The sequence below is a fragment of the Periophthalmus magnuspinnatus genome, chromosome 4 (assembly GCF_009829125.3).
Source record: "Periophthalmus magnuspinnatus isolate fPerMag1 chromosome 4, fPerMag1.2.pri, whole genome shotgun sequence".
Classification (NCBI taxonomy): Eukaryota; Metazoa; Chordata; class Actinopteri; order Gobiiformes; family Gobiidae; genus Periophthalmus; species Periophthalmus magnuspinnatus.
The window spans coordinates 12,156,717-12,184,392 of record NC_047129.1 but is presented as its reverse complement, the minus strand read 5'-3'; the positions used below and the strand labels follow the sequence as shown (position 1 = coordinate 12,184,392).

At 38.5% G+C, this 27,676-nt stretch overlaps 2 protein-coding genes across 5 annotated transcripts; one reads left to right on the top strand and one right to left on the bottom strand.

Moving 5' to 3' along the window:
* The first annotated feature begins 1,223 nt into the window (after positions 1-1,223).
* ncln (nicalin) lies at positions 1,224-7,039 on the top strand. Of its 4 annotated transcripts, none has more exons than XM_033965129.2 (15): positions 1,224-1,498; positions 2,025-2,215; positions 2,342-2,486; positions 2,602-2,696; positions 3,147-3,227; positions 3,299-3,402; positions 3,661-3,749; positions 3,940-4,079; positions 4,177-4,355; positions 4,691-4,778; positions 4,859-4,897; positions 5,110-5,273; positions 5,367-5,420; positions 5,766-5,844; positions 5,924-7,039. In XM_033965129.2, exons 1-15 carry the CDS (start codon positions 1,324-1,326, stop codon positions 5,984-5,986), a joined length of 1,686 nt encoding a protein of 561 aa, XP_033821020.1. In that variant the 5' UTR covers positions 1,224-1,323; the 3' UTR covers positions 5,987-7,039. The 4 variants fall into 4 exon arrangements, with proteins under 4 accessions (XP_033821020.1, XP_033821018.1, XP_033821021.1 ...); XM_033965127.2 differs by having other exon boundaries at positions 4,177-4,403; XM_033965130.2 differs by having other exon boundaries at positions 5,113-5,273; positions 5,924-6,377.
* Positions 7,039-27,468, bottom strand: cers1 (ceramide synthase 1). The gene is made up of 8 exons (XM_055221583.1): positions 27,107-27,468; positions 26,271-26,529; positions 15,903-16,062; positions 13,309-13,489; positions 12,424-12,585; positions 12,201-12,348; positions 11,411-11,568; positions 7,039-9,682 (listed from the first exon to the last, which is right to left on the bottom strand). Exons 1-8 carry the CDS (start codon positions 27,112-27,114, stop codon positions 9,640-9,642), a joined length of 1,119 nt encoding a protein of 372 aa, XP_055077558.1. The 5' UTR covers positions 27,115-27,468; the 3' UTR covers positions 7,039-9,639.
* Positions 27,469-27,676: the final 208 nt, after the last annotated feature.

Below are 27,676 nucleotides of genomic sequence, written 5' to 3'. Positions count from 1 at the left end.
GGCCCAGTAAACCAAAGTTCTTCATAAATTGCTTTCCGTTAGGTGGCTAATCTCCTCTTAATCCACCCCCCATCCCCACCAAACACACACTCTGTGCTCTCTTTGTGTGGCAACAGTGAAAGTGTTTGTTACCAAATGATTCAGAACATTCCCAGGAGCACTGAAAGAAAAGAGGACAGTGAAGAGCTCATTGTAGGTGTGAGAGTGTTGCACTGGATGTTAATTTACCTTAAGGCTAACATATTGCGGTGGACTATAATTTAAGTATTTGTAATCAAAATGAATGAACAATGTTATTATATTGAATATTGTTATTCAATGAAATTAATAACAATACTAAGTCATTCGGCTCTGTTTGACTAACTATCAAAACATACCATACGATTCACAGAGGAATAGGACTCTAAAATGCTCTAAAACTTTATGGCTTTATGGTTCCAGACATACTTTGAGAAGACGGTAAAAGAGCAAATTGTCAGATCAGTCTAATATATTTTTGCCTCTGTAACATAGTAACATGCTGTTTTGTTCCTTTGTTTTTCCACTTAACCCTGTCACTATCCTGGGCATAGATTACTCATAGAGCAGGAAATAATGACGCTAAGGTCCATTAAGTGGGATGGCAGGACATCATATCAGCATTAATCTCCCATTTAGCAGAGCAGCCCCTGGAGACAGACAGGAGAGTGTGTGGAGGGCCACCAGAAAACGAGAATACACTCCTCTCCCCAGGTGCAGCCAAGCTTTTAATTAAGATAACATAGCATTATCCTTTAGTTATGACCAAATAATTAATCAAGAAAATTACGTCAATGTAGCCTGTTGAGATTAACCTAAGATTTAGGCAAGACTGGAGGTAGCAAAAATATAAAGTAGGTCAACAGGCATCATTAAATAGGGACATGTTGTACAAATTACCATGCAGAGATGAACTAATAAATAATTTGAGCCATTACCCCATGCTTTATCTTTTAACTATTAAACCCGTTTAATTTGGAGCATGCTGCCATCTGGTGGCAATGATCATAGTTACAATTAGTTGCCCGTGACAGTGCCAGAAGGACCTCCTTGTATGAAACTGTTTTTAAAATCATTGAAAAAGTGCAAAGAAAAAATTAAACAAAATTAAATACAAACACTCGCTCAATAATATACCGATATTTGTGTCCGTGTAAAGTTATAAACTTGGTGAACATATTTAAATAGGTAGCCCGCGTACTTGCCTGATAAGTTGGGGTCTGGTGGTTGAGCTCTCCTAAACCGAGAGCGACAGGATACACTTGTGTTTTAACTTTTACCTCTGCTCTACATCCGATTGTCAAAATGTTTGAAGAAGCAAGTGAAGTATTTGACAACATGTTCAAATCCTCTTTCCCCCTGACCTTTATCGTGTTTATACCCGCGGTGCTTATCCTGGTGTCCCCGCTACCGGCCGAAGCGGCACACGAGTTCACGGTTTACCGCATGCAGCAGTACGACCTGCAAGGACAACCCTACGGTGAGAATACTATGGTTTGTTATGCCACCGTTTGTCCGCGTGAACAAGTTGGTTTTATATAATTAAACTTGTCATGATCATGAATGGTTAGAGCCTGTGAGCCAAATCCATTCAAAAACAGCTCGGAAGCTAACACCGCACACAGACTGTATCACACTCCCCTTAGCCTGTGGGGTTAGCCAGATAGCCTTGGACTAGAGCTCACAAGATCACTCATCACTATTTCAATGAAATGACATGCAACCCATAATGAGTAACACTTTGAAACACAATTAATCTACAATCTACACTGATGTATTGTGTGAACGTAAACCAGGCAGTGACCACAGGGCCCACTAGACACCACCCTCATGAAGATGTGTGAATCTTTTTGGACTGGACAGGCCGTGGATCTATGGGTTGGACTCTCACCTGTGACCACCTGGAAGTCATTTTTCACGAATTTGTCCGAACTACCCCTGTAGCTTGTGTAAAATAGCTATTCTGTGATGTTTGACACCTGTCCAAATTATTTCCCATCCTTCAGGTACCAGAAATGCTATCCTGAACACTGAAGCTCGCACTGTTGAGGCAGAGGTACTAAGTCGTCGTTGTGTAATCATGAGACTGGCAGACTTTTCGTATGAGAAATACCAGAAGGCTTTGCGGCAGTCTGCGGGGGCCGTGGTCATCATTCTGCCCAAAAACATGTCAGCTCTCCCCCAGGACATCGTACAGGTACCAGTACCATAACTTTGGATACTACTGGAAATCTCCCTATGCCCATTTCTTCTAAGCTAGATACTGCACCTAATTATAATATTTGATTTTTGTTTTATACAATGAGGTTCTTCTTTTTTGCAGCAATTTATGGAGCTGGAGCCGGAGATGCTGGCCACAGAAACCATAATCCCAGTGTACTTTGCCATGGAGGACGATGAGCTGTTGTCCATCTACACTCAGACACTGACCTCCTCCACATCCCAGGGGTCTTTATCAGCAGCTGAAGGTAAAAAAAGCATTTCAGACAAGACTATCAGGTTTAATTACAAATGAATAACACATTGCGTTATTTGTGTGTGTAAGTAAGCTCCTAACTACATATTTTTGTTGTGTTTTCATAGTGTTACTTCATACGGCCACAGCAAATGGTTTCCAGATGGTCACAAGTGGCGCTCAGAGTAAAGCTGTCAGTGACTGGGCCATCACCAGCTTAGAGGTAAGGAACTGATTCATACTGTTTGGGAGATTTTAATTCTCAATAAATTATATAAGACACTTGCTGATTTTGCATATAAGGATGGGCGATATTGACAAATGGAAAATGAAGTGCAAATTATGTTGTATCAATATAACAGAAATGTGTTAAATATCAACTGCAGATGCATGTAAAGACATGTTTTAAGTATCAGACAAATGTGAAATTATTGTAAAATTGCCCTCAGTTGTGCAAAAATATCACTTAATATCCTTGTTGAATTTTTTTTTTTTTGTTTTTTTTTGTTTTTGTCATTTTCAATTAGCTATTTTTGTTGCATATCTTATTTTAATATTGCAATTCTGAAAACAGCAGTCACAAATAATGATATTATCCATATTTTGATAATCTGTTCAGGAGGATTAATGTAACTAAAAAGGACTGCAAGGTGAACCGTATCTTATTTTACAGGGTCGTCTGGCAGGAGTTGGTGGAGAGGATCTGCCTACAATTGTTGTAGTTGCACACTACGATTCATTTGGTGTTGCTCCCGTATGTATCAAGTACCTAGTTTATCATTTTGTTCCGTTATTTGATTCAGTAACATATTTAAACTTCTCCAGTGGCTGTCGTATGGAGCTGATTCAAATGGTAGTGGGGTGTCTGTACTGCTGGAATTGGCTCGTCTCTTTTCCAAACTTTACACGTACAAGAGGACACATGCTGGGTGAGACATAACATTATTTTATATATATTGTTTTAGTTATGTATCTGCAATAACTGAAAAAAACATAATACCTTCAATAATAATAATAATAATAATAGTTATTTTATGTGAAGCACTTTGGTCAGCTGAGGTTGTTTTTAAATGTGCTATATAAATAAACTTGAATTGAATTGAATAATCCTGTTTTTTTTCTATTGTGTTGTCCAACCTTTGAAACAATCATTATTGACATAACCTATAACCTTGTGATTTGTGCAGATATAACTTGCTGTTCTTTTTATCTGGTGGTGGAAAATTTAACTACCAGGGCACCAAACGCTGGCTGGAGGACAACCTTGACCACACAGGTGCAGTTCAATGAATGAAACGATGAATTATCCCTCTCCTTTTTAAAAATATGTAAAATAAATTCATTAATGAAGATTCTCATCTCTACTCAGACAAGCTTTTCCGTTCCTTTGTACCACATATGCCATTGTTTTGCTATGGCTGTTGTTCAGTTTTATGTCATTGGCTCTTGTGATTGTGATTCAATAGACTCCAGTCTGCTGCAGGACAATGTCGCTTTTGTGTTGTGTCTGGACACTCTGGGCAATGGAGACTCTCTACATCTGCATGTCTCCAAGCCTCCAAAAGAGGGCACTTCTCAGTACCAGCTGTTGAAAGAGCTTGAGATGGTAAGCACTGCAGAACCTACTATCTGGTTTACTACTTAAGTTTCCATGTAAGTTATAATCAGAGACACACTGTTCAAATATGCTTTTCTGGTCTTAGGTGGTCTCCAGTCAGTACCCCGAGGTCAAGTTCTCCATGGTCCATAAGAAGATTAACCTCGCGGACGACATGTTGGCCTGGGAGCACGAGCGCTTTGGTATTCGGCGACTGCCGGCATTCACCCTGTCGCACCTGCCCTCACACCGCCTGGCACAGCGTTCCAGCATCATGGACGTGCGGTCAGTGTCCCCCTCCTCTCATTACGGAGTGGGAGAGCCCCCTGCTGGGTGGGTTCATTACTGCAAGTCTATGCATCTCCAAACTATTTATTTTTTTAGCCCCATATATTTATGTTGTACACGTACACATACATACATACACCTTTTTGACCATACCGACCCACTTATCTTGTGCTAGTCCTGATGTTGTAGTCCCTGTTGAAACCATTAGCTTCACACACTGACTAGTTTCCCTTGTAAAACAGGTTCAAAGTTTCATATTTGCGACATTTTCTTTCTATGTTTGACTCAAACATTTATTGAGATTTCACTTTCTGCACTTTTGTGTCTTTCAGGCCTCATGTTGATGTGAAGAAACTTGGCAGGAACACAAAAATTGTTGCAGAGGCTCTTGCCAGGGTTATTTATAACCTCACAGAAAAGGTGTAAAACATAACAATCATTATTAAAAAACTGTGCCACTGCCTACATCTGTTTATAATACTACTTTGATCACTGCACAGGGTGCCCCAGGAGACCTGCAGATTTTCACTGAACAAATGGTAACCGGCTAGTGTGACTACAGAATAAAGATTTTTATTTATTTATATATATATATATGACATTTATATCTAATTTATAAATTGTATAAGTTATATCTATTTTATAAATTGTATAAGTTATATATACTTTATAAATTGTTTAAGTTATATATACATTTATATTTTGTGTGTAACACATACAAATATGTGTTAATGGTTTGCCGTCACATCAGCAGGTGCAGGAGGAGCAGCTCTCTGCAGTCGTAGAGTGGCTCACAGCTCAGCCACGAGCTGCACAGTTGGTGGATAAAGACAGCAGTGTTGTTTCCACACTGGAGTATCATCTCACACGCTACCTCAAGGATGTGAAGAAACATTATGTCAAAGCAGATAAGAGGTGAAGAGCAGTGTACCACCCAACTCTACACATTTCTTTTTTATAAATGTGAATTTTAAGTTTCTCAACCAAAGCAATATTTTCTATTTTCAGAGATCCTGAATTTGTGTTTTATGACCAGCTCAAGCAGACAATGAATGCTTACAGGTAAAGTTCAATTTTATGACCCCATATTTTTTATTCTCCTTAAGAAATATTTCATTTGAAGTAACTGTACAAGGATACAAGTTGGATTTCCACTGTCTACAAGTGACAAAACCTATATGTTGAAAATATTAAAGGCTTTAACATTTGCTTTCCTTGCACTTCACCCATTAATAATTGGGTTGTTTCATAAAAATGGCTCTTACTCAAGTACATTTTGGCACCTCTATAAAATAGAGTTGATTCTGGTTCAAATCTCACAATAAATCCCTGGTACTGATCTTCCAGTGACTGTAATTATTTCTCTCCAAAAGTCACAAGTCTCAGTTTTGTTATTTTTTTCCCTAGAGTCAAGCCGGCCATTTTTGATCTGCTGCTTGCTGTCTGTATTGCTGCATATTTGGGTGTTATGTATCTTGCAATTCAGGTAAGTGATTTTGGAAATGACTTAAATGTTGAATATTGATGTCCAGTTTTCTCATCCTTTGTTCTTGTTGTGTCTGCAGAACTTTGGTGTTTTGTACAGTGTGGTCCGTAAGATTACCCAGCCTAAAACAAAGACCCACTAAAGGTGTATTTTACCAGTACAGTGCACTTTCCTCCAACCTGAGCTGCAACCTATGATGTCACATCTTGTCTTGCTGCCAACTTAAGTCATACTCTCTCAAGGACTAAGGGTATCAGGAATGACCAAAATCATGTTTTTGTCCTGGTGCATGCTTTTTTTCACAATATCAGATATTTCTTGCAAAGATTACTTTTTCATTTCCCCTTTGAACTGTACCAGTGACCTCTCTGTGAATTTTGTCTTGTTGGCAGCTAGAGTGGGTGAACTGGCCACACCATTTTGAATTTACACAAGACGAATGGTCAGAATAAAATGTGAACCATAGTGATTTCTTTATCTCCTGTCATGTCTAACACAAATTTAACCTAATTGAAGCACTTTGCAGTATATAAATGTACGAATAACTGCTTTTTTATTTCCCTCTTTTCCCCTTCTCGGGGTAAAAACTGATTATTGTTTCTGGGATATTTCTTAAAATTTGTGCTTCATTAAAAAAAAATCTTAACTAGTTTAAGTTTAATGAACATATGAACTTAATACTGTTGAAAAACGTTAAGCTTAAGATCTCAGCACTTTCATCTATCGTTATTTACATAATTGTTTCCTGTCACATCCTTTTGCCTGTCAGCTTTTTTTTTTTTTTTTTTGCTGCTGATTTTGACTTTTTCTGACCGAATGGAAACTTGGCTAAGATTTTTAATACATTTTAAAGGCCATAGCAAGATTCAGGTCAAGTCAACATAGCAGTTTTATTTAGGTTTGAAAATATGGGCGACAAGACCTAAGCTAATGTTGAACCAAACTATATATAATAGCTGTGTGGACATGGCCTTTGTTTTGCCGGTAGTGGATGAATGCTGTTAGATGTATTTTTCATGCATGTTTCGTCATCACCCCCCTGGATGTGTGTCAACACTGTGTGTGGTAATTATTTATTGATGGCTTCCATTTTGTGCATTGCACTGAGGTCTTATTTGGTCTTAACTGTAAAATTGCCACACAACTTTGAAAAAATGTTATCTAATTTGAAATAAATTAACACAAAACTTGTTAACTGGCATGTTTTTATTGTGTGGGTAAATAAAACATTAACATTTGACGTTAAAATTGTATTACAAAAATGTTTTAATCATTGTCATACTTACAAATGTATTAATGTTATACAATTTTAACAAAATGGGGCAATTTGTGTTGAGTTGATTAAAGGACGCAATTATTCAAAATACCTCAACAAATACGTTCAATGAATGTGTTTCATTTTCCAATAAGTCTTATAAACTCTTAAATTCCCTTCCCGTTTTGATGCAGGATTAGAAATACTAATAATAAATTACAGTGCAATTTAATAAACAAATACAGGGCTTAGTGTCCCTCCATTCAGACCCAGCACTCACAAGCCTCTGCCTTTTGGGGTGATATTTTGGCACAGTCAAAGCATTGATGTAAATACTTTCTGTTAAGGTCAAAGTATGAGACCCAATTCAGCCAGACAACACAAGGGTAAATGAGAGGCACTAAGTTTTATGATTTTGATCACTCTACAAAGGGGCAAATTTATATTTCACGTAAGTTTGTTTTAAAATCAATTAATTTATAGCAATACTAGATAATAGTCACTAATTGCATTAAACAGCTGACTGGCCAAACCAAGTGTTAAAACAGCAACTTAAAACAACGTAGGTCAACCAGTGTTGCAGTATGGATGAAAAGATAGCTATGTTCTTTTATCTTTTGGATATTAGTGGTTTTAGTTTTGAGTTACTGATCTCCTCGGCTTGAGAAGGACAGTCTGAAGCTGTTGCCTTCACACATAGTACCATACAACAAATGTATCCAGGTCTAGCTCATCTAGTCTCCATCTAAACATATAATATTAGCTCAAATTAAATCTAGTCTCACAGTAGAGCAGGGCTCGCTACAACAGTGCGAGTCCTTTGTGAACATCAGGCTATAAAAGCATTGTATTTTACACATAAAGTCAGAAAGGATTGTACAGTACTGGTGTGGTGTAGTTGGACTACAGTGATATGAGCCAGCATTTACATTGGAAACTATATCCAGATGTGAGTGATGGTCCCTGGATATCTCGTGTGAACAGATTACTTCATAAAAAACAAGAAACATGATACAGCTTGGAATAGTGCTCTTTGAGACAAAAACAGCAGCAAAAACAAATTTAACTACGTGAACTACACAAAGTCAAAATGGTGCAAAAGCAGAAGGAGGCTGTGGAAGACAGACTGACACCAACGGTCACTCCTCCTCCAACAGAGAGCATCTGTGGCCTGCTCCAGCAGCACAAGCATGCTGTTCATTCAAGCAAGAGCTCGAATTTGATCATGAAGAGTAAATAGATCCCTTATTTCAACAGGTTAGACATGTGTTCCCACCCACACAGACACACACAGAATAAGCAGTCAGTGACTGTATCTGTATATTCAATAGCCACACAAGATGACAGCATGAGCTGCACATAACATTAAGGTTTAGCTTGAACTGGTCTGTTTTACAGTCTGTGTGATAAGTGGTTACAACAGCTTTTAAAAGTTAAGTTTGGACATTAAAAGGTAACTGTTACATAGCGAATGGCTTCATCATTTGTTTATCTTCATAGCATCTTCAAAATCATTCCATCATGCATTCCTGAATACCATAAATTGTGCATACATAGGTTTTTATCATGACTATATTTTACATTATTTGAGGCTATTGTTCTTGTATTTGTTGAACTAAATAGCCATCACCAATGAAATTAAAAATGTTTAAGTATAAAAAATTGTCAACACTGTATTAATATGAAGATGATTACCATCAATCAAATCAGGCTATTTGCTGTCATTAAATCAGCAATAAGCTTGCATGCCTTCATATCAGTGCAGCATCAGATGCTTAAGCGATTTACACTGAGGAAAGATTACCAACAAAAGGCTCCTACACTACAGAAAAGTCCCAAGACAGTTGTTCATAAATGCTAAAATCAAACATTTTACTATAATTATTTACTCAGCAGCCTTTACATAAACATGTTCACACACACCACTGTGGTGTTTTAAGTTCATATCCGTCAAGGACACAGTACTGAGGCACCACCATTACCACTAACTGTGCGCAGTGATATGAAAATCAATACAATGTGGTGAGAGCAGCGGACGGAGCCAGGCCGCTCAGTATGATCAGTACAGAAGACAGCAGTGATTCTCTTAGTCCTCTGATTTCACCCAGTTTGCAGAAGATGGAATGAGAGGTCAAAGAATGACTTTATACAAAAGCCAACTTGTGCCAAATACTGTTGTTTCCCACTTTCTAAATATAAAGCAGCTCTATATTTCTACACAAACACATTTGGGTCACTTGCTCAGTGGAGATCCACATCCTGTGCAGCCCAACACTGGCCAACTACTGTCTGTCAAATGTAAAGTTAGCAACAATAAGACAAAAAATGTTACCTGAAAAAAAACAACATTCACAGTGCCCTAAAATGCTGAGAACAAAATGTTCTTAATTACATGTTTAAAATGAAAACAAATAAAGGGTAAAAAAAAAAAAAAAACAACTGCGGTCAAACTTAATTCGTTTTTCGACATGAGTGGTCCTAAAAGAGCATCTTGTCTTGTATTTGCCGCTTGATGCCAGGTGGGGGCGACAAAAAGCTTGTTATAGATGCTTCTCCTTGGTGATCCCGTTCTGCACGTGCTTCCTGTAGAGAAAGACAATGGAGGAGGATGAGTTTAGGGCTGTGGGCGATTGTCTGCAAAGGTGATCAGCAGATGTGAAGCATTAGCACAGAGAGGCTATCAGTGGTGTTCGAGGCCTCTGCGATAAGGATAACATATAATCACATCTCCGTATACTATGAGGCTCTTTGATCCCATCTACTCTGACCCCCCTTTACCTGCCACTCGCTACAAAAACCCACAGTGGCACGAGCTGTATTTTGAGTTACTATATTAAACATTACTATACAAACTGCATTTTTACATAATCCTATAACATAAAGGCAAATGCAATTGGATGGTTATTGCTTTTTTGACTACTTACAAACTGATAATTAAATAGTCTCAATTGATCTTTTCAACTATAAATGTGATAAGTGTAATATATCTTGAATTATGTAATCTAGCTAGGTGTGAATTATTATTTGGAGTGTTTTCTGCTGTTTAAATAAATAATTAATCTTCTCCCCTTTTGAGAAACTGACTTCCATGACATCCTGATAAATAAATTGCATATTATTACATCTATTAAACTCATAAGGAATCAGTTCTGTATCATTTATGTATCAGTTAAACAAAACAAGCACCATCTATCACAAAAATACCAAATGTGCTTATGGCCACAGAATCAATACTATTTGCTTTTTGCTTTCAACAGCTTGTATTTATCGTATTACTGCTTTTCACTCAGAATCAGTGAAAAATATCTAAAGGTGATCAAAGGTTAACACTGTAATAATCAGGTTCACAGTTGAAACAGCTTTAAGAGGCCCTCTGATAAAAACATACCAATCTATAGATGCTGATAAACACAGTTGTTTAAGTTGAGTTCTTTGCTGACATTTGCATTGCCCTGTATCTACTATCTATATCTGAACAGTTATTTCACAATTGTGAGAGATCATAAAATACTTACTTTTGGTATTAATAATGATTTGACATTTGTTTAGTCTATTATATTTTATTAGCACATTATATAGTTTATCTAGCTTCAACTTTGTTAAATAACCGGGATTACGAACGAGACTGAAGTACCTTACATAAACACCATTAGACGATAATAGGCTGTGTCTGTGCAGTAGCTCATACCATAATGATTTGTTTATTCTCGACTTCTTCCCCAAATAGCACCCTTAAACTACAGCTTGAATTTCAGCCTGAGAGGCTGCTAGTAAAAAGTAATCTAAACATTCAGTAAGAACCTGCCAATCCACACACTACCTCTCCTGCTCCCTCTTTCTCCTTCTCTCCTTCTCCTATATTATGCAAAATCAACTTGTCATCTTTTAGCCATGTTTGAATGTTGTTAACTCATCGAAAACATATCTGGTATCATGTTTTGTTTCATTTACACATGTTTGAGTAACCCTGCATATTAAGCTGTCTACATATCCAAAGTTCAAAATGCTCTATTCCAGCTTGTGATCTCATGAAGTGGTAGTTTTCATGTTAACAGCTACCTTTTACTTTTTGTTCAGTAGAGATAGGCAATTCCACGACTGAAATTATTCAAATTATTCTAGTGAAGCTGTATGAACTTCCTGTATGGACATCACTGACATACATGACATCACAAGGTGGGAAAGTATTTTCTGTCAGCCTAAATATGCAGACTTTGTGTGTTAAACATGTGTGAATGAAACAAAACAGCACAAAAAATGTACTGTAATGTAGGCCCTTTAACATAACCAAAGGTGTGTGTAGTGTCTCACCCGTGGGCAGAGTTGTGATGTCCAGCATCATCCGCGTCCCTGTTGTCATCCTGAGCGTGTCTGAGTGCCTCTGCCGCCGCCTTGTCCTCCTCCTCGTACTCCCTGACGTCATTCACTTCCTTCATCTTTAGGACTTTGACAACAAAGATCACGATAAACTGAGAAGAGAAACAAAAGAAATGTTGATTGCCCATATTCAGGATAATAATATAGCATTAATACACAAGGGAAGTGCTTTATACATTGCTAGTTAGCCACAAAATCTGTTACATTGCTAATTATTGATATAATTTACAACAAATCAAATAATAGTAACTATATAAATGCATTGATTATGTAGGGAGTTTATGTTAAAGTAGGAACAATATTAAACAGTTTTGACTATCTAGAAATGAGATTCCCAAAGTGGAGGGTTGGAAGATGACTTGGAAGATATAATTATACAATTATCAGTCACATTCTAAGTGATATTCTAAATAACACAATAAGCTGCTCTAATAAATACAATATAAATGGAATTAACCCTGATCAATTTCATTTTGCAGGGGGGGCTCATGGCTCGGTTGTAGGGTTATTTAAGTTTGGGAGCCTCTGATATAGAAGAGGTAAAATTTCTTCTTCAAATAAATGGCTGTTTTGATGGTTAACCATAGCTATCTACAAGCTTTGACTTCACAACACCTCTGTGCCAATTTATGAATCAATAAATCTAAAAAGCAGATTTTGTGCAGTCTAAAATCAATATCTAACAAAGACTTTCTGTATGATGGATAGGTTTGGGTCTCCTTACCAAGAACCAGTATATGTTCATGAGCAGGAGAGCCAGCAGCAAAGCATTGAAGAAGAAGTAGAAAGGAATGTTTGGTACGGACTGCAGACTGGACACACACGTAGCGTACAGAACCTTCAAGGGGAACCAGTAGAGGCGGAACCAAAACCTACAAGACAACAGGAATGAGATACACACCAAGAACATTAAAATAACAATTACTCAATCAGTCTGAAGTCCTTACCATGTGATGCTGAAGCTGACAGAGCCCATGTTGGACAATATGTCATTAAACAGGTAATAGCCACCGCCTCTGGTCTTCAGGTAGACGTTGAGTTTGGTGAATTCAAGTTGAATGTCATTGATATCATGCAGGAATAACACAAGTATACCTATATTGTGGTATCTAGGATAAGGAGATATAAGCATGTGTTATTAGTTAATATTAAATCATCTTTATTCACATGTACATTTTATGCCTATATGTATTCCTGGCCTTCCATACATATTGCTCAGGGACAAGAGATAAAAAAAATGTTTATAGGTAATACTGGCACATTTACACAGTTAAAAAAGATTGATCTGCTCAGCTGGGTTTGCCGGGTACCAGCACCTACCCCAGAGACCTGCAGTGGGGTACATGCAGGAGGCCAGTTCATATCAGCATTAGCTGTAGTGTTTGGGTTGCTGAATAAGGCAACCAGAATATTAGATTATAATGTAATTCAATGTGGTATTAAAATAATGTTTAACTATAGTGTGCTATGCATAAGGATTATCTTGTAATCTTCTAGAAACAAAGTTCAGTATGATTGTAATGTCACAGGGTTGTTTTGACCTCCGGTTGTACAGCCTTCAATTTGCATGCGCTTTGTGCTTATTTAATTAGAGGAAGGAAACTTGCAGGATATTTTCAGATCTATCTGGTTATCAGTTCCTGTTCTATTTCTTCCTGTGAATCTGATTTGTAAGGGTAGTTCACAGAAGACACCCATGAAACTGTATTGTAGGGCTATTTGGTTAGCTTTGTGCTGGTGTCAATTCAATACAAAAGCTTTAAAGCTTTAATGCCCACTATGGTTTACTTGTATTTGCATATAAATTCCACTGTATTGTGAGTATGAAGCACCTGAAGGCATAGGAGAAGCATATAAGTGCCAGAGTGATGATGTGATGCACCACCATGACAGCAGAGTCCTTCCTCCAAGCGTCCATGTAGACTGTGGCGTAGATTGAGTGGCCATAGAAGCTGCCCTGTATCAGGTAGGCAATGGCAATGTCTAGAGGCACTGACATCCCACTCTTCCAGTCTGGGTAAAACAGAAAATAGTGGGTTAAAGAATGACATTTTTACAATAACACAAGTGGCCTCATGGTATAGTTTAACCTGCTGTTTGATACTGATAAAAGGTAAATAGTTGTCTATAGGGAGCCCTGCAGCAAAACACATGGTAAACAGCTCATGAATCTAGTTGACTTGACATTTTAGCTCTTAGCTGTACAGCAGGAAGTAGCATGGTCAGCCTTTTTGGCAAGCTAACATGGTTTCATTTACATTAAAAATTTATTTCGAAAACACTTTGAAATAATATAGTGGTAAGCCTGGCATAAGAAAAGAAAGGTGCTTGTATTTTATTCTAAATATACTAACCCTGAAATGGTACTAAGGTGGTATGTGACAAAGAAAGTAACTGAGTAAGACTTTAGACTTGGCACTAGGTAACACATTTTAAAGTGCTGAGGAAAATATACACATAAATACTACTGAATACTTACACTAATTTATGCCACTAAAACAGTAACCCTAAAGCAGGATTATCTATTTATTCTAAATAACAGAATGAAACAGTAGTAATTAGTATCTATATTTTGTCATAGAAGTTATTTATTCAACCTTTTTCAGTTCAAATCCTACTGTAGTACAGAAAAATAACTAAAAGTTCCTCACTAGCACACTACATAAAGTTATTATTGTGAAAGGCCTACTTGGCACCAGGACAAACATCTGTGTGTGTATATTTGTTTTAGTTAAGATATCTACACAAAGTAAATACATTGTTTGTTTGAAGTATGTTTGAGATATATGGGGGCTGAAGCATATACAAATAGCCTCTGCGTGCGACCGATTGGACACGGACGCTCTTTGGCTCAGAGCACCACATAGTGAACTATATACAGTGACTTCCAGGGGACACCAGATGTGAGGGGTCAGACGGGGTAGTCACCGTAGCGTGACTGAAGTTGGGGGGGGGGGGGCAACAGGAATCAGATTTACTCTGAAGCATGAGACTGAAAACAAGCCCCACGCGGCCTGTTACGTTTACCGCAAAAACATCTCGGATCTACGATAGTTGGATGGAAACTTTCACTGCGCAGTTTGAGTGAGGTTTGTCTGTGTTGAGATGAGGTTTCTGTTGGGGCTCGTGTAATGTTTATTGATTGGTCCTTCCATCATTAAACATTGAGAGGCAGGCTGCTCAATGAACACGGCCAAGACCTTGCAGGGGAACTGGAGATCCCATTTCACTCTCTCTTTTCTCTTAAGGCCATCATCAAAGATCAATTTCAATTTCACTATTTCCTCCCGTGTCTCTAAGGGATGTCATGGTTATGGTAAAAAAAACAAAAAAAACATAGGATTTTATGATTCTTCATGGTTGAAATTTTCATTAAGTTTAAGTCTAATATGTAGGGTTGTCAAAAGTATCAAAATCCAGCTACTAATTGACACTAAAACTAGTATCAAAACTAGACTTATTTCAAGTAACGGAACTGGAAAAAAAAAATCAACTAATCAACTATATCAGAACTAATATATTATATTGTGGAATGAATAATCTTGATCAATTAGACAAATAATCTTGACATTTCTAGTGTCTCTGCAGGAGTCCATCCCATTTAGGACCTTTCACGGCGCAACATTCTCTATTACAGGTGACGGAGCTATTAAAAACAAGCCCGCTCCTGTCGGCTAGTATACTAGCTGCACTCAGAGTGATGGCAGTGGACAGGAGCCCTGACACCTCTCTGTCTGATGGAGCAGGCTTTCAATGACTGGGCCCCACACCACTCCTCTGTATCCTTCTTCCATTAGTTCTGACTCCTGAGACATAGGAAAGGTACACTTCATCATCCTGACAGCTCTCATCAAATACTAATTGAACTTGTGTCTTTATTAGAGCTGTAAGAGGAATGATTTATCTACATTGACGTTTCTGTTTATAATAGGACTTTAATTCAGTATGTTTTTGATATTATATAAACATTGGAATTCCTTCTAAAAATGGCATAGAGCAGTGGTTTTAATTTAAGAATAATGGAATATGGAATATTTTAATGTAATTAAGAAACACAATAAACTACTATAAATACAATCAAACCTGATTTTAAATGTTTCACTCCTTCAAATTGTTACAAAAATCTATTTCACTTTGCAGTGAGGGGTCCCAGTTTGGTTGCATGACTACTTTGGGAATCCCAGCCTGAAAGGTTTTGTGAATCCCTTCCATACAGTTTCAGTACAATATTGATTAGTATATTATTATCTCAGCAAAGAAATTTAAATTGACTTACTTTAATTTCAAGAGACCTGCTGTTATTTAGATTACTGCAGCCTCGTGCCTATGCTTAATGTAAAACTGTAAGCTTCCACTGATGACACTTAGACTTTAAATGACACAGTGAAAATAACATACAACGAAGCGTGAATGTTGCATATCTTACTGTAGAAAACAGAGGGTGGGTCGTGAAAAAAGGAGTAGGTACTGAAGAAGAGCAGATAAGAGCTGTAAGACCATGACATGGTGTAGAAGACCAGCTTCCACGCGCTCTCTGGCATCTTGGCAGCATCTTTGGGCAGCAGCCTCCACCTCTGTGCTAAAGGCTGTGAGCACACAAACAGTTTCAGACATGTTAGTGTTAAGTTAATATCACACCACATATAATACAGAACTATTTCAACACACAAAAATGCAAATTGCTTGTCAGAGCTAGCACCTTTTGTTTTTCTGTAAAATGGCACACTGTTGTGCATAAATGCAGTGTATTATATTTTGTATTACATAACAAATGGGCACACAACAATAAGAATGTAACAATACAAGACCATATTCATGTCTAGCAGTCACATCCAGCTCCCATGTTCTCCTTTCACAACTGATGTCTGAATAATATATAACTCAAACAAGCCCCCATAATCTACAGTGTTATAATAACACTGTACCGGATGTACATGTGTTTATGTTGTATTGAAATGTCAATAGCAGATGGGTCCAGTGATTTTGTTATAGGACTTCACTTTTTGCATCTCATTTACGACACATACTGCATATGAAAAAAATGTGAATGAATCAGTCATATGACTGCATTGAAAATGAGTTTTACCGTTTTTATGCACTGTAGTTTGCACTGCAAGCAGAAACAGAGGAAGTTGAAGATAAGACCTGACAAACTGAAGCATTATATCAAGGTTCCTCCCTGCACTTTCAGTCACATGTCAGTAATAGCTTCAGTCATGATAAATGGTACTTCTTAGCACCCACACAAACACCAAACAAAAACACAATAGAATCAGTAGCAACAGAGAGTATATTGTTCACGGGACACCTGCCATCTTGGGCATGTTATTGTTTTTAATTGTCTAAATTTAAAAACAATCTTGCCTTTCAGTTAAAACAAAACCTTTCCTTTTATTGCTGTAAGGCCAGCTTGTCAAAAAATAAATACTAACTAGGAAGCAGAGTATTGAAAGTATATATTCATCTGAACATGTATTAAGTATTGACACTGAAAAAGATGACATAATTTAGACAAAATTGGGCCTGTCCTGAATTGTTTTAGAATGGTCATGATCCATATCAGAACTATTGAACTACTGCCACATGGTCAAATAACACTGAAAAGCAATTTTGAGTTGAAAATTACTTTTTATTGTTTAAAAACTATCTTTTATTATTATTGTGCTATTGATATTGGTACCAAGTCTCTTCCTTAATATCAAAATCAAGTCAAATTTTTAGTATTGGTATTATATCAATTTGAATACAGTTCTATTATTATATAACAGGGACAAGTGTTTCTGCAGGTTGAGTAACAAACCCTTACCCTATGGGCCCCTAAAAAAATGCACACCTCCAGAGGCGCGGTGAGGACCTGGAGTGAAATGACACTGTGTAACCAGAGGAAGGAAAGTGAAAGAGGCCCGGGTCAGTGATACAGTACTTTTCAATCTGATGTTACCCAGCCCACTCGTCACCAGGACAGGATCCAACAAGCCTCTATGCCTGATTACATGACAAATTTATAGGGAAAGCGAAGCTATGGTGAATCCAGTGTCTTCTGTCTTTATCCTTATCACATGTGTGTAAGTCACAGCAACAAGGAAAGGAAATGGCAGATGGAACACTGCCAAAAGAAAAAAGAAAAGACATCTGCAGAGTAATCTTTCAAAAAAGGGTATGGTGACATTTGGCACTTTTGGCATTTGTTGTTAATTTTACAGCGCTTTTACTTTATTGTAGAACTTGAACCTCAACCAAGAAATTTACGGGCAAGACAACATAGGCTCTGATTATGCTTATGATATTACCGTAATATAAATTTTTGTCAATATCACACCATTCAAGTCTAGGATAACTTAGGAGATGGACATTTCAGAAAATGTTTGTAGAAGTCTCAACCAAGTCTGGACCTATGGGTCTTTTATAAAGGCAGTAAGTGGCTTTAGAACAATATTGTGTTTAAAATGTAACTAATGATCCATGTGTGTCATAGATTCTATCTATACAGCAGACAAGAGCATAATGTCTTCTTTAAATATATAATAAGATGAGATAGTGTGTGCTTGCAGAGAACATTAAGTTATAATTGCTGTCTTGTGATATGCTCATGATGCCAGTTCAATTTTGATTAATCTTTCAGCCTCAGCCACAGTAAGACAAAAATGTAAGATAGTGGTCCTGTCCTGTCATGCAGCGGAAGAGAGGAAGAAGCACATGATCTGTCTGTGGCCTCTGATTGGTTGGAAAGCAGACATGTGACACATGCTCTGTAAATCCTCAGTGAGGGCAGTGGATCACAGGAGGACACGTCTCTCACTTTGTCCAGCTGCACCAGCGCCTCTCCATCGCCCAGTCCTCTGTGTCTCCCTCCTGCCCGCACCATTTATTTATAGAAGCCAGCTGTCTGCACACAGCACAGGCTACCCCCCGTCTCTCACCGCATCAACCCCAACACACAAACACACACTAAATAGGATGTGGCTCATTACTGTTACTGGAAGCCCAAGTGCAAATAATAGAATAACCTAATCTTGCGGACAGTCGTTATTATTGCCCATACCAGCAATTCAACTCTTAGATCTTGTAATGTATAACCACCTTCTTGTGCCCTCTCAAGCATTTGCCTGTAATAATCACACTTATTTTGGTGATGATGAGATGAGATGGTTCATAACAACAACTGATGTCAGACTGGTAACACTGCAAAGCCATCACCGACTGCCGTAGCCACATTTTCATTCTTTTCCAACTGTATTTCATAAATAGGCAGTAGGCATGGGGTGATCTTGAAATTTGGTGTCATAATTATCATGGCCAAAATAATTGAGATAAACGATTAAATCATGATAATTATTCAAGTTGCTGGCAGTTTTAAAATGGTATGGATATGGAATGGTATGGATAATCATAATGAGCAGCAGATTTTTTTTCATCTGTACCAAAATGACTATGGGATGCTACCAAATCCTACGCATATCATCGCTTAAGAGAATAAAACTGAAAAATGAAGTAATTAGAGAGCAGTGGGTGTATGCCGGTGGTCAAAACGGTGTCTTGAAAGTAAGTAAGTAAAGATTGCTGAAACATTCACTCCAAAGCGATTCACTCCAAATAAAACTTTGAGAGGGTAAATGAACATGGTTAAAAGATATGCAAAGTCTATTTTACATAATAGGTCTGCTTTAAGTAAAAGTAAAAACTATACATGAAAAATACTGCTCCTATTAAATTTAAAAAATGTGTAAAAATACTGGTGCAAATGTCTTCAAACAGGGCTCTGATATCACTTCATAACTTACACATGTATCTGAGTGGTTATCGTTTGCCAAATTCCCCTTGGTTTTTCAGAATTTGCAATATTTTCAGATTAATCCCAATTTCTCCATTGAAATTATATTATGTTCCACTTCACTTTTGCCTCTTGTTGCCTCCCTTCTGTGATTTAGAATGTATTTGTTTACAAACTTTCAAAGGTTCAATACTTCATAATGAAAGCAGGGGTCTATCCGTATTCTGGTCACAGCGATCAGCAGGGACACCATCTTTCTTTGAAATGCAGATTGTGACATTATGTAACCCTCTGCCATTCTGTGCATTTGTGCCACCAGTCCACCACTTCACTGGATCCAGTTCAATCATTTTGCACTTTACCCTCTATAGGAGTTGAGACCATATAGCACAGCATAAGGGAATTCAGCCTTTGTGGACTAAAAGAAACAGTTCAACTCCATTCACTGAAAAGTCTTCATTGCATCTCAGTGCTTTTGGTTATAACATCCCATGATATCACCAGACTGAGGAGAAATTAGATGGAGAGTGTTTGACAGGAGCTATGGATGAGCACAAATGAGCCGTTCCCCTGGCAACCACGTAGTGATGCTGATGAAGACTACCATGGGGCTCAAAACTCCACTCTGCTCCTGCCCTCCCCACACTCATACCCAGCTGCACGCTCAAAGCTATGTCGTCCGTGCCCTTCCTGGAAGCAAGTGCTGAGAGCTGAGCAAGTGAATGAGCCACCAGCACTGGCCTGTTGCATAGAAAGAACTGAGCTGGGCTGAGTCAGGATGTAGGCACGTGAATGAATGTGTTCAATACAAGTCATGGCTTTAGTTTGGGGTTGACATCACTGTGAGTAACCAATGAACAGCAAATATATCATGCCAGGTACAAATACCGAAAACCACATATCGTTAAAGTTGTGCCACTCAAATAAAACTGAAAGATACCCAACCCCTAATCATGCCTATTTCAGACACTAGATTTTCAAAAGATATTCTCAAAATAAGATTTTTAGAGCCCATGATATAAAGACACTGAAATGTAATGCTGTTCATAACAAAATAAAGAAAAAGTTCTTCAGTTTCATCCAGTCAAGACTGTACACAGAGTGTAAGTATAGCTTTAATGGGGAATTAGGCAATGGAAGGAGCTTAGTCTTTGTCCCAGGAGGGTAGAAGAGGACAGATGTCATGGATGAGGTCATTCACGGGCACTTCCTAAATCCCCAGTTTGAAACAATACAAGGGAAATGAAGCTATTCATTCAGGGGTGATCACAACTTTGATCACAAAAGCAAACAAGACCATACCTCCTGCTGCTCTCCAGTACATTATCATACCTCCTACTGCTCATATGGCCAGGCCTGCTGTTCATATATGTTTCTCCAATAAAGGACGATAGTTTTCCTCCAAACAAAACCCTCTTTAAACACCTCTTCTACCACTGTTATTAATGGTTTTCCTCTGCCTACCATAGTGCACTCAAACATAAAGCATGAATGACTACCCTGACTATGCTCCTTTGTTGATGTGAGACAATAAAGAGGTTATTAACCATTGCCCTGTTATTATAAAGACAAGAGTGTAACAGCAGACCAAACACATGTGCACATGACTGATGACTTCACAATGACCCAGCTGGTCAGTCTTGTGATAGCACCTATTCATGACTTTCAGCTTCCAGCTATAGGTGACATTCTGAGGACTTTTCATCATTCAAAAAAATATAGTTTTTTGTTTTAAATTGTTAATTACAATGGTGATTTTTTATGATCCTGAAAGCCATGGATAAAGTGAATAATGGCAGTGGGGATGTAATGAAACAGCAACAAATATCTTAGAAATACTGTCATGATTTGTATTTATCTCCTACTGTGAAATAATATAAATCAAATGCTCAATGTAAAATTATGCAGGCCACACACAGTAGGCATCTACGCAGAATAATATCACAAATCACTCTGTGTCTTATGTAACACACTGTAAATCAACATTAAAACTGATGAATTAGCTAAATGAACGTGAGAATAAATTACAGAAATGCATTACTTTAACCATAGCCCTTTATCAGGTAATGAAACAGTTCTGCGGATGGATTAAGGCAGATGGCAGTTGACACAATTTGCTTATGACATCATTAAACACGTTTTATGAGTCTTCATTTGGAAACTAATTTGCAAGTGTCCACACACACTTCATGCAGAGTTCAGCTGCATTGGAATTTCAGAGAAAAACTTTTTCTTACCAGAAAATATTATAGTATTGAGTCTCAAGAAGCTACTGTGACTTACTTCTTCTGGCCACAAATACAACACTGCCCAGAATAATGGCTTGAGTTTTAGCCTATTTATACTACTACTTGTTTCAGTTCTGTATTTGTTCAGCCTAAATTGAATGTGTCCTTGTGTGAAGAGCAAAAGATACTGGCCTAGATGTACCTATTTGAAGAAGGCAACAAAAATAAAAACATTACAGTAACATACCAATGAACATTATACAGGCTGGGATGACACAGGCTGTGGTTCAGTGGTGCTCTGTTTTAAGTTCTATCATCTCAACAAGCAACTGAATTCACAAATGTAATATCATATGTATTGTATGTAATTAACTTAAATGTAGAGTAACTGCTGATGTTGTGTCTTGCCTAAGATCTAGAGTAAATGTGTACATTTGTTATAGTGTTGTTAATTACTATGTATTCTATTCTCCCTGTTCAAATAAAATAAAAATACTTTACGCATTACAAGTATGTATTATCACTCATTGTCACATAACAATGGTATAATATTCAACAAGGAAGTCTACTTACTAGTCTGAAATAACCCAAATAAACAGCTATGAGACATATGTCTGTCATTCATAATGTAGTATCAAAGCCAGTGGCAACACAGACAGAAACGGTATGGGAGTGTGTCTGGACCAACAGCAGCAGCTATGAAGTTTATAATTATCCACCCACAGATAATCTAAAGCTGGCTCACAACACTTGCCCACATGCACTCCAAGCAACATCACTTCAAAATAATTGTAAAAACTATACAGAGAGATTTTCCCACGGCTGCAATGAATCATGTTTTGTTTAATCAAAAAAATTAAAATGAGGGAGAACAGTTTATGTCAATAAACGCATGAATTCCCCAAAGTCCCAATGCTTCTATTTTCCAGGTATTGACCAGTTCAGAAATCTTAGCCACAGAAGAAGTTCTAATTCCATTACTACATAAAGATGCATTATCTTTCACCACTGTATTAAATAACAACTGCATAAGTGAAATGAGGTGGGCATTATTGATTCAGACATGCATTAAAGAGAAAAATTACTACAAAACAGTTACACCAAAGAAGCAAGAAGCTGTGGGATATGGTCTTGAGTAATTGAATTTCCTTGTAGGATGTTGTCACACTCTTGTAAGCTGTCTGGTGGGCAGAGGAAAGTGTAAAACATCCCTTTATAGACAGTCATTTTAGCAGAACCACCTCATAAGCGTTGCCAGATGTCAGGTCTTCAGGTCCCTCTCTCAAAAAGTTACACAAATGAGCTGTGTGTGGTGTTTACAGGAAAGAACAACACACGATGGTGGTGTGGGACAGTTGAGGGAGGAAATGTGACGTGGTAATGCTGCTATGGTAATGAGTTAAAAGCTTTATTACAACAGCAGCATGATCAAGGGACATTCTATGCTTTAGATATGGGGTTATTTAAATAAAACTGACACTGCCAATAACAAGCAGATGATTGAAGAGAAAGTGAGCATGTACATTTGCTTCTATTTTGCTATTGTGCTGTGGTGCTCCTCAGTTTAAATGCAGCCTTGTTACAACTTGACAGCTGTCCAGTGAGAAGTGTATGGTGGCAATCTGCTCATGCTGTGCTATGTAAGGAAGAAAACTAAGCCAAAGAAACAGCACTTGGAAAAACAAGTGGAAAAAAGAGGCTATAACCACTCCACACCAGAGGACGGTCCTGTGATAGGCTGTCACTTAAAATCTTGATTTGGACCCAAAATATGAATAAGATACTATAATAAGGAGGAAAGAAAGCTGGCAGCTGGTGTTCTGCTTTTGCATCAAAAACTCAAATAACAGCAGCAAATGTGTAAGACACACACACACATAAGTGTCCACAGAGTAGAGGAGGTATCAAAGGGCTGCAATAACTGTAGGCCTTAGATACCACAACACTTACTGATTTCAGGTTAAACAATGCCAAAATAAAACAAACTATAAAGTATGAGACATGCCACCTACTATTGGACATGTAACATGCAACAGAGCTACATACTTCAAACAGACTTAAGTGAAAAGACAAATCAGGAGGACTGCACGTAAGCTTAGCCTGACAGACACTACTCAGGGCAAAAACAACATTGTACTTATTACAGATATGCACATTCTGAAGTCTTGTGCATTATATATAATGCATGATGTAGTCGCACAGATCAGGGGCATAGGTAAAGTCCATGTGATGACAAACAAAAGGCTGAGTCATGAGGATGTTACTAAAAACATTCAAACAACAGCTCAATAATTTGCAATGCAATCAGTGTAAAAATTACAAGCCGCTTTCACCTTAGTGGGCACTTTTGGCTGAACGGATGGCACTTCCTCTGACCACAAATCCTATATTGAGTTTCTATCTGGGGCCCTAATGCACAACGATGAGCAATGGAACCAGATCTAGGATCTGTGGTTGTGGACCTTGTCAAACCTCAGGTTGCTTTCACATTTGGAACAACAGTGGGGTATGAGGTGCTACAGCTCTGCAGAAAGATAAGCTCTGCAACAAGGCAGGCACTGGCAGCCACCCTGCTCTGCTCTGTCACTGTGTATGCGTCTGTGTGAGCGGAAGACTACTGCACACACCACTTTATACATACCATTATATGAATTAAGAAACATCCGGACATTTTGTTGGTGAATTTTACATTTACTAAATGTTGCTGAATCAGGAGGAGTCTTGATTGCACTGACCACTTCTGCAAACTACATACAACAGTTTATACCCATTTGCTTCCTCATTGCTCCCGTTATAGTTTCTAAAACTGTGTCGATTTATAATTTCACATCCTCGTATCAAAATATGCAAACATATAAACAAGAAGTCTGAGGTCAAAAAAGGACTTATTCTGCTCTTACATCCAGTTTTGAGTTGTATTTGTTTGGAACCAAATTTTCAAATGCCAATGTCAATGGACAAAAACAAGTGAAGTGGCCCATCGACAACCATTTTCATTGAACCCAGAGATAATTGAACATTACAAAACACACATATAGTGCTCTTTACAAAAGCCTCCACCGCCCCCAACACTGCTCTCCCTGACAGGCAGCAGGACGTGAATGATGGCCCTGGGTGGATGCATCGTCCCCTACATTTTGGTTTAGCATGAACGTCACAGCAGTGACACAGAGAACAGTCTGCTCTGGCTCCAGGTGCTGACCTCATTTCACAGCTCTCAGTCGACCAGGGTAAAGTCCACTCACTGTCACTGTCTCTGCCAACAAAGTGACAACAAGAGGGTAAAAAACTGACTCTCACTTAAACATGAATTCCATAGGCTGGAAATGTGGAGTTGGGTTTAAACTAGGTCAAGTTTCATTCTTCAAACGTGACTGTAAGTAACAAACAGGAAGCTAATTATTTTTATCTGCTCTTGAGGCAAATGGATCAAACTACAGAAATGTGACAGAAATGTCAAAACAACTTTTAAGATTGAAACGATAAGAACATCTAAACAGTATTATAAACTCTCACTGTAATAAAATGTTTCATCTGGCTCATTATCTGTGGTCACATGACAGCATTGTACTGGGAATCATAACTCTATGTATTGCATTGCTTCCTATGAGTAGACATTTAATCACCTCATGTTTAGAGAGTGGTGTATGTGTCTAACTCAAAGAATTGACTTAATTAGGCCTTGGTGCTCCATACACATTGACTAATGTGGTCATTCTCTTCATAGCTTTTATTATCTACCACATTATTTGCATGCGCTATTCACTATAGCATTGTTCTGACCTAACTGTGAACCTTGCCCCTCCACAAAGATATATAGCTTTGAATGAACTCAAATCTGTCTGAGGTTAAAGTCTTCCTTCCACAGATTGAATGAGTCCCATACACTAAAAAAGGGAAACAGCTCTCATTCCATGCATTCTCAGTCCACATCTGGATTTAGACATGGGGCCAACTATAAAACATCATCATTGTAGCGTGTAAGGAAGTGCAAGTGCCCCCTCCTTTACCCCCACCCAAAATCAAGATGGAAGAATATCAAATCTGAGGCCTGGCTATGAGTGCAGATGGGCCCCTCCCTGGGGCATTAACAGGGTGGGGATCACAGTAGAGTTGACTTACATAGTAACAGAAGTGCAAATGATTCAGTCAGTGGGCCGTATAAGCGTCAAACTGACATAGACTGGACATCTGGCCTGATGGGAACTAAATGTGACCATTCTCCAATTAGTGGCAGACATTTTGATTACATCAGTGACTTTAAGTATTTGGAGAGTAAGCCCTAATTGACTTACCCAATAGGTGAAGAGGGGAAGGATTATTCACTGCACTATAACTATGTAATAACACTTATTACAGTTTTAAACATCATGTTTAAACCACTGGACTCAATCACACTACTGTATGTACATTCTCCATAAAAGTGGGCAGGTTAAGGACATACACAATGGCCTGGGTCAAGTAGCATAGACAAAATGTATGTTCAGGGTAAAGCATAGGTATGACATGAATGAATATGGGCCTTGGAGAGAGTAGAGCCTAACTTGGTAGCTTAAGTCAGGTTAATATTTTCTGAGACTGACTAAGTCTGACAGGAATCTGTTCTCTGGCTTGTCAAATATTTGTTAGCAAGTGCTATCCATGTTGTGTAGCCCGTTAATGATAGAAGCAGGCCATGTTTCAGCACTGACATTCTAATTAGAGGAATGAGCCAATAATCCCATTCATTAAGGGTGTTTAATTCGCCTTATGGAGCACAGGGAGGCTTGGATGTGTTGGTGCTGTGGTTAGCTACCTGGAACAGACTTTCTGTCAGTCCCCGCCGGACCTGGGTCCACAAAAAGGCGCAGAAGAAGAAGAGGAAGATTTCAATCCACGTGATATACGCGTTATCCAGGAGAGTCCTTTTGGAGAACTCCAGCCCACAGGCACTACAGTCCCTCCATGCGCTGAACATGGATGAAGATGCCTTGATGATGAGCTCCAGGTATCCAGGCATGGGCTCCACTTGCACCGGCTCAGCACCCTCATGGTGACTCCCCATGATGGAGATGCTTGGAGATGAGACAAAAAACCAGGAAAGGAAAAATTAAAAGATACCGAGTCCAAGGAGCGGCAGAGTCCACGCCGTGTCACTAATCCGCCAACCAGCTTGCAACCTCACCTTAAACGCAAAACAAGCTTATCTAACCAGCTTACCCTCTTCAGTAGCTAATTCTTTGTTTTCCATATTAAGACATGGGCCACATTGAAAACATTTTTGAATATAAGATGTATTAAAATGGTAGGCTAACAGATCTGAACACGGGAGGCTTTAGCAAAAATAATAAGGCTTTAAAGCAATTTTTCAGTAGACTTTGTGTAGTTAATCGGAGCCATTAACGCCAGTCAGTTGGAGGTTTTGTCTGCTCATCATTCCGCTACGCAGGACACACCAGCGGCAGCGCGCTTTGGCTAGCCTTAGCTAAGTTAATAAAAGAAACGTAATATAAAAACACCATTAGCATAGGCAGCAGTTCCAGTGTAGCGTGTTTCTCTAATAAATTAATTATAGGTAAGATGCTATATACATATACAAAGACAAGGCCCGTGTTCATTGAGGTTTGGTAGCATTTCAGCGCCAAGCCCTACCAGCACATGCGATTATTGTGCCGCTATGCCCTCGATCTCATCTCCTCTGTACGTTTTCGCCTTATATAACGCCGCCGAGCCGTTTCTTCAGTTTACACAGCTGCAAAAATCCCATCAAAGTCGGACCAGAAGCTCTACTTAACGACAACTTGGCCACGCGAAGCGAAAATGTGAAATTAAAAGGTTATTATCCTTCTGAGAGGAGGCTGCGGTGGTCTGTCTCTCTCTCACTCCTCTCTGTCGCCGGTGCGTGGTGTGGGGGGCTACCGAGCTGCGATTTGGAGAAGAGTCGCTCTCAGCTTCGCTCTCAGCTTCAGCGGCATTGAAATAGAAAGAGGGACAACCGCGCGGCGTTTATGCTCAATTGAAAAAGCCGTGGGGGCGTGACGTAACACAGACCGCTATCTGTCTTTTTGAACACGCTGCTCTCAGGATTAAAAAATAAGTTTCACTTAAAGAGACAGTGGTGCACATGCCGCCCCTGAATACTGCACATTTAGCTTTAAAGAGCAAATCCACTACAGGTCAAAAGTTCGGATACACCTTCTCATTCAGTGTTTCTTTTTGTTT

Excerpts from the sequence above, each read along its gene's own strand:
- ncln (XM_033965127.2), top strand. The coding sequence starts at position 1,324 with ATGTTTGAAGAAGCAAGTGAAGTATTTGACAACATGTTCAAATCCTCT. Across the intron at positions 2,697-3,146 it reads GGGCCATCACCAGCTTAGAG|GGTCGTCTGGCAGGAGTTGG; the intron begins GTAAGGAACTGA and ends CTTATTTTACAG. Across the intron at positions 3,403-3,660 it reads TACAAGAGGACACATGCTGG|ATATAACTTGCTGTTCTTTT; the intron begins GTGAGACATAAC and ends TGATTTGTGCAG.
- cers1 (XM_055221583.1), bottom strand. Across the intron at positions 16,063-26,270 it reads TGACAGAAAGTCTGTTCCAG|CCTTTAGCACAGAGGTGGAG; the intron begins GTAGCTAACCAC and ends GTGTGCTCACAG. Across the intron at positions 11,569-12,200 it reads TGAACATATACTGGTTCTTG|TTTATCGTGATCTTTGTTGT; the intron begins GTAAGGAGACCC and ends TTCTCTTCTCAG.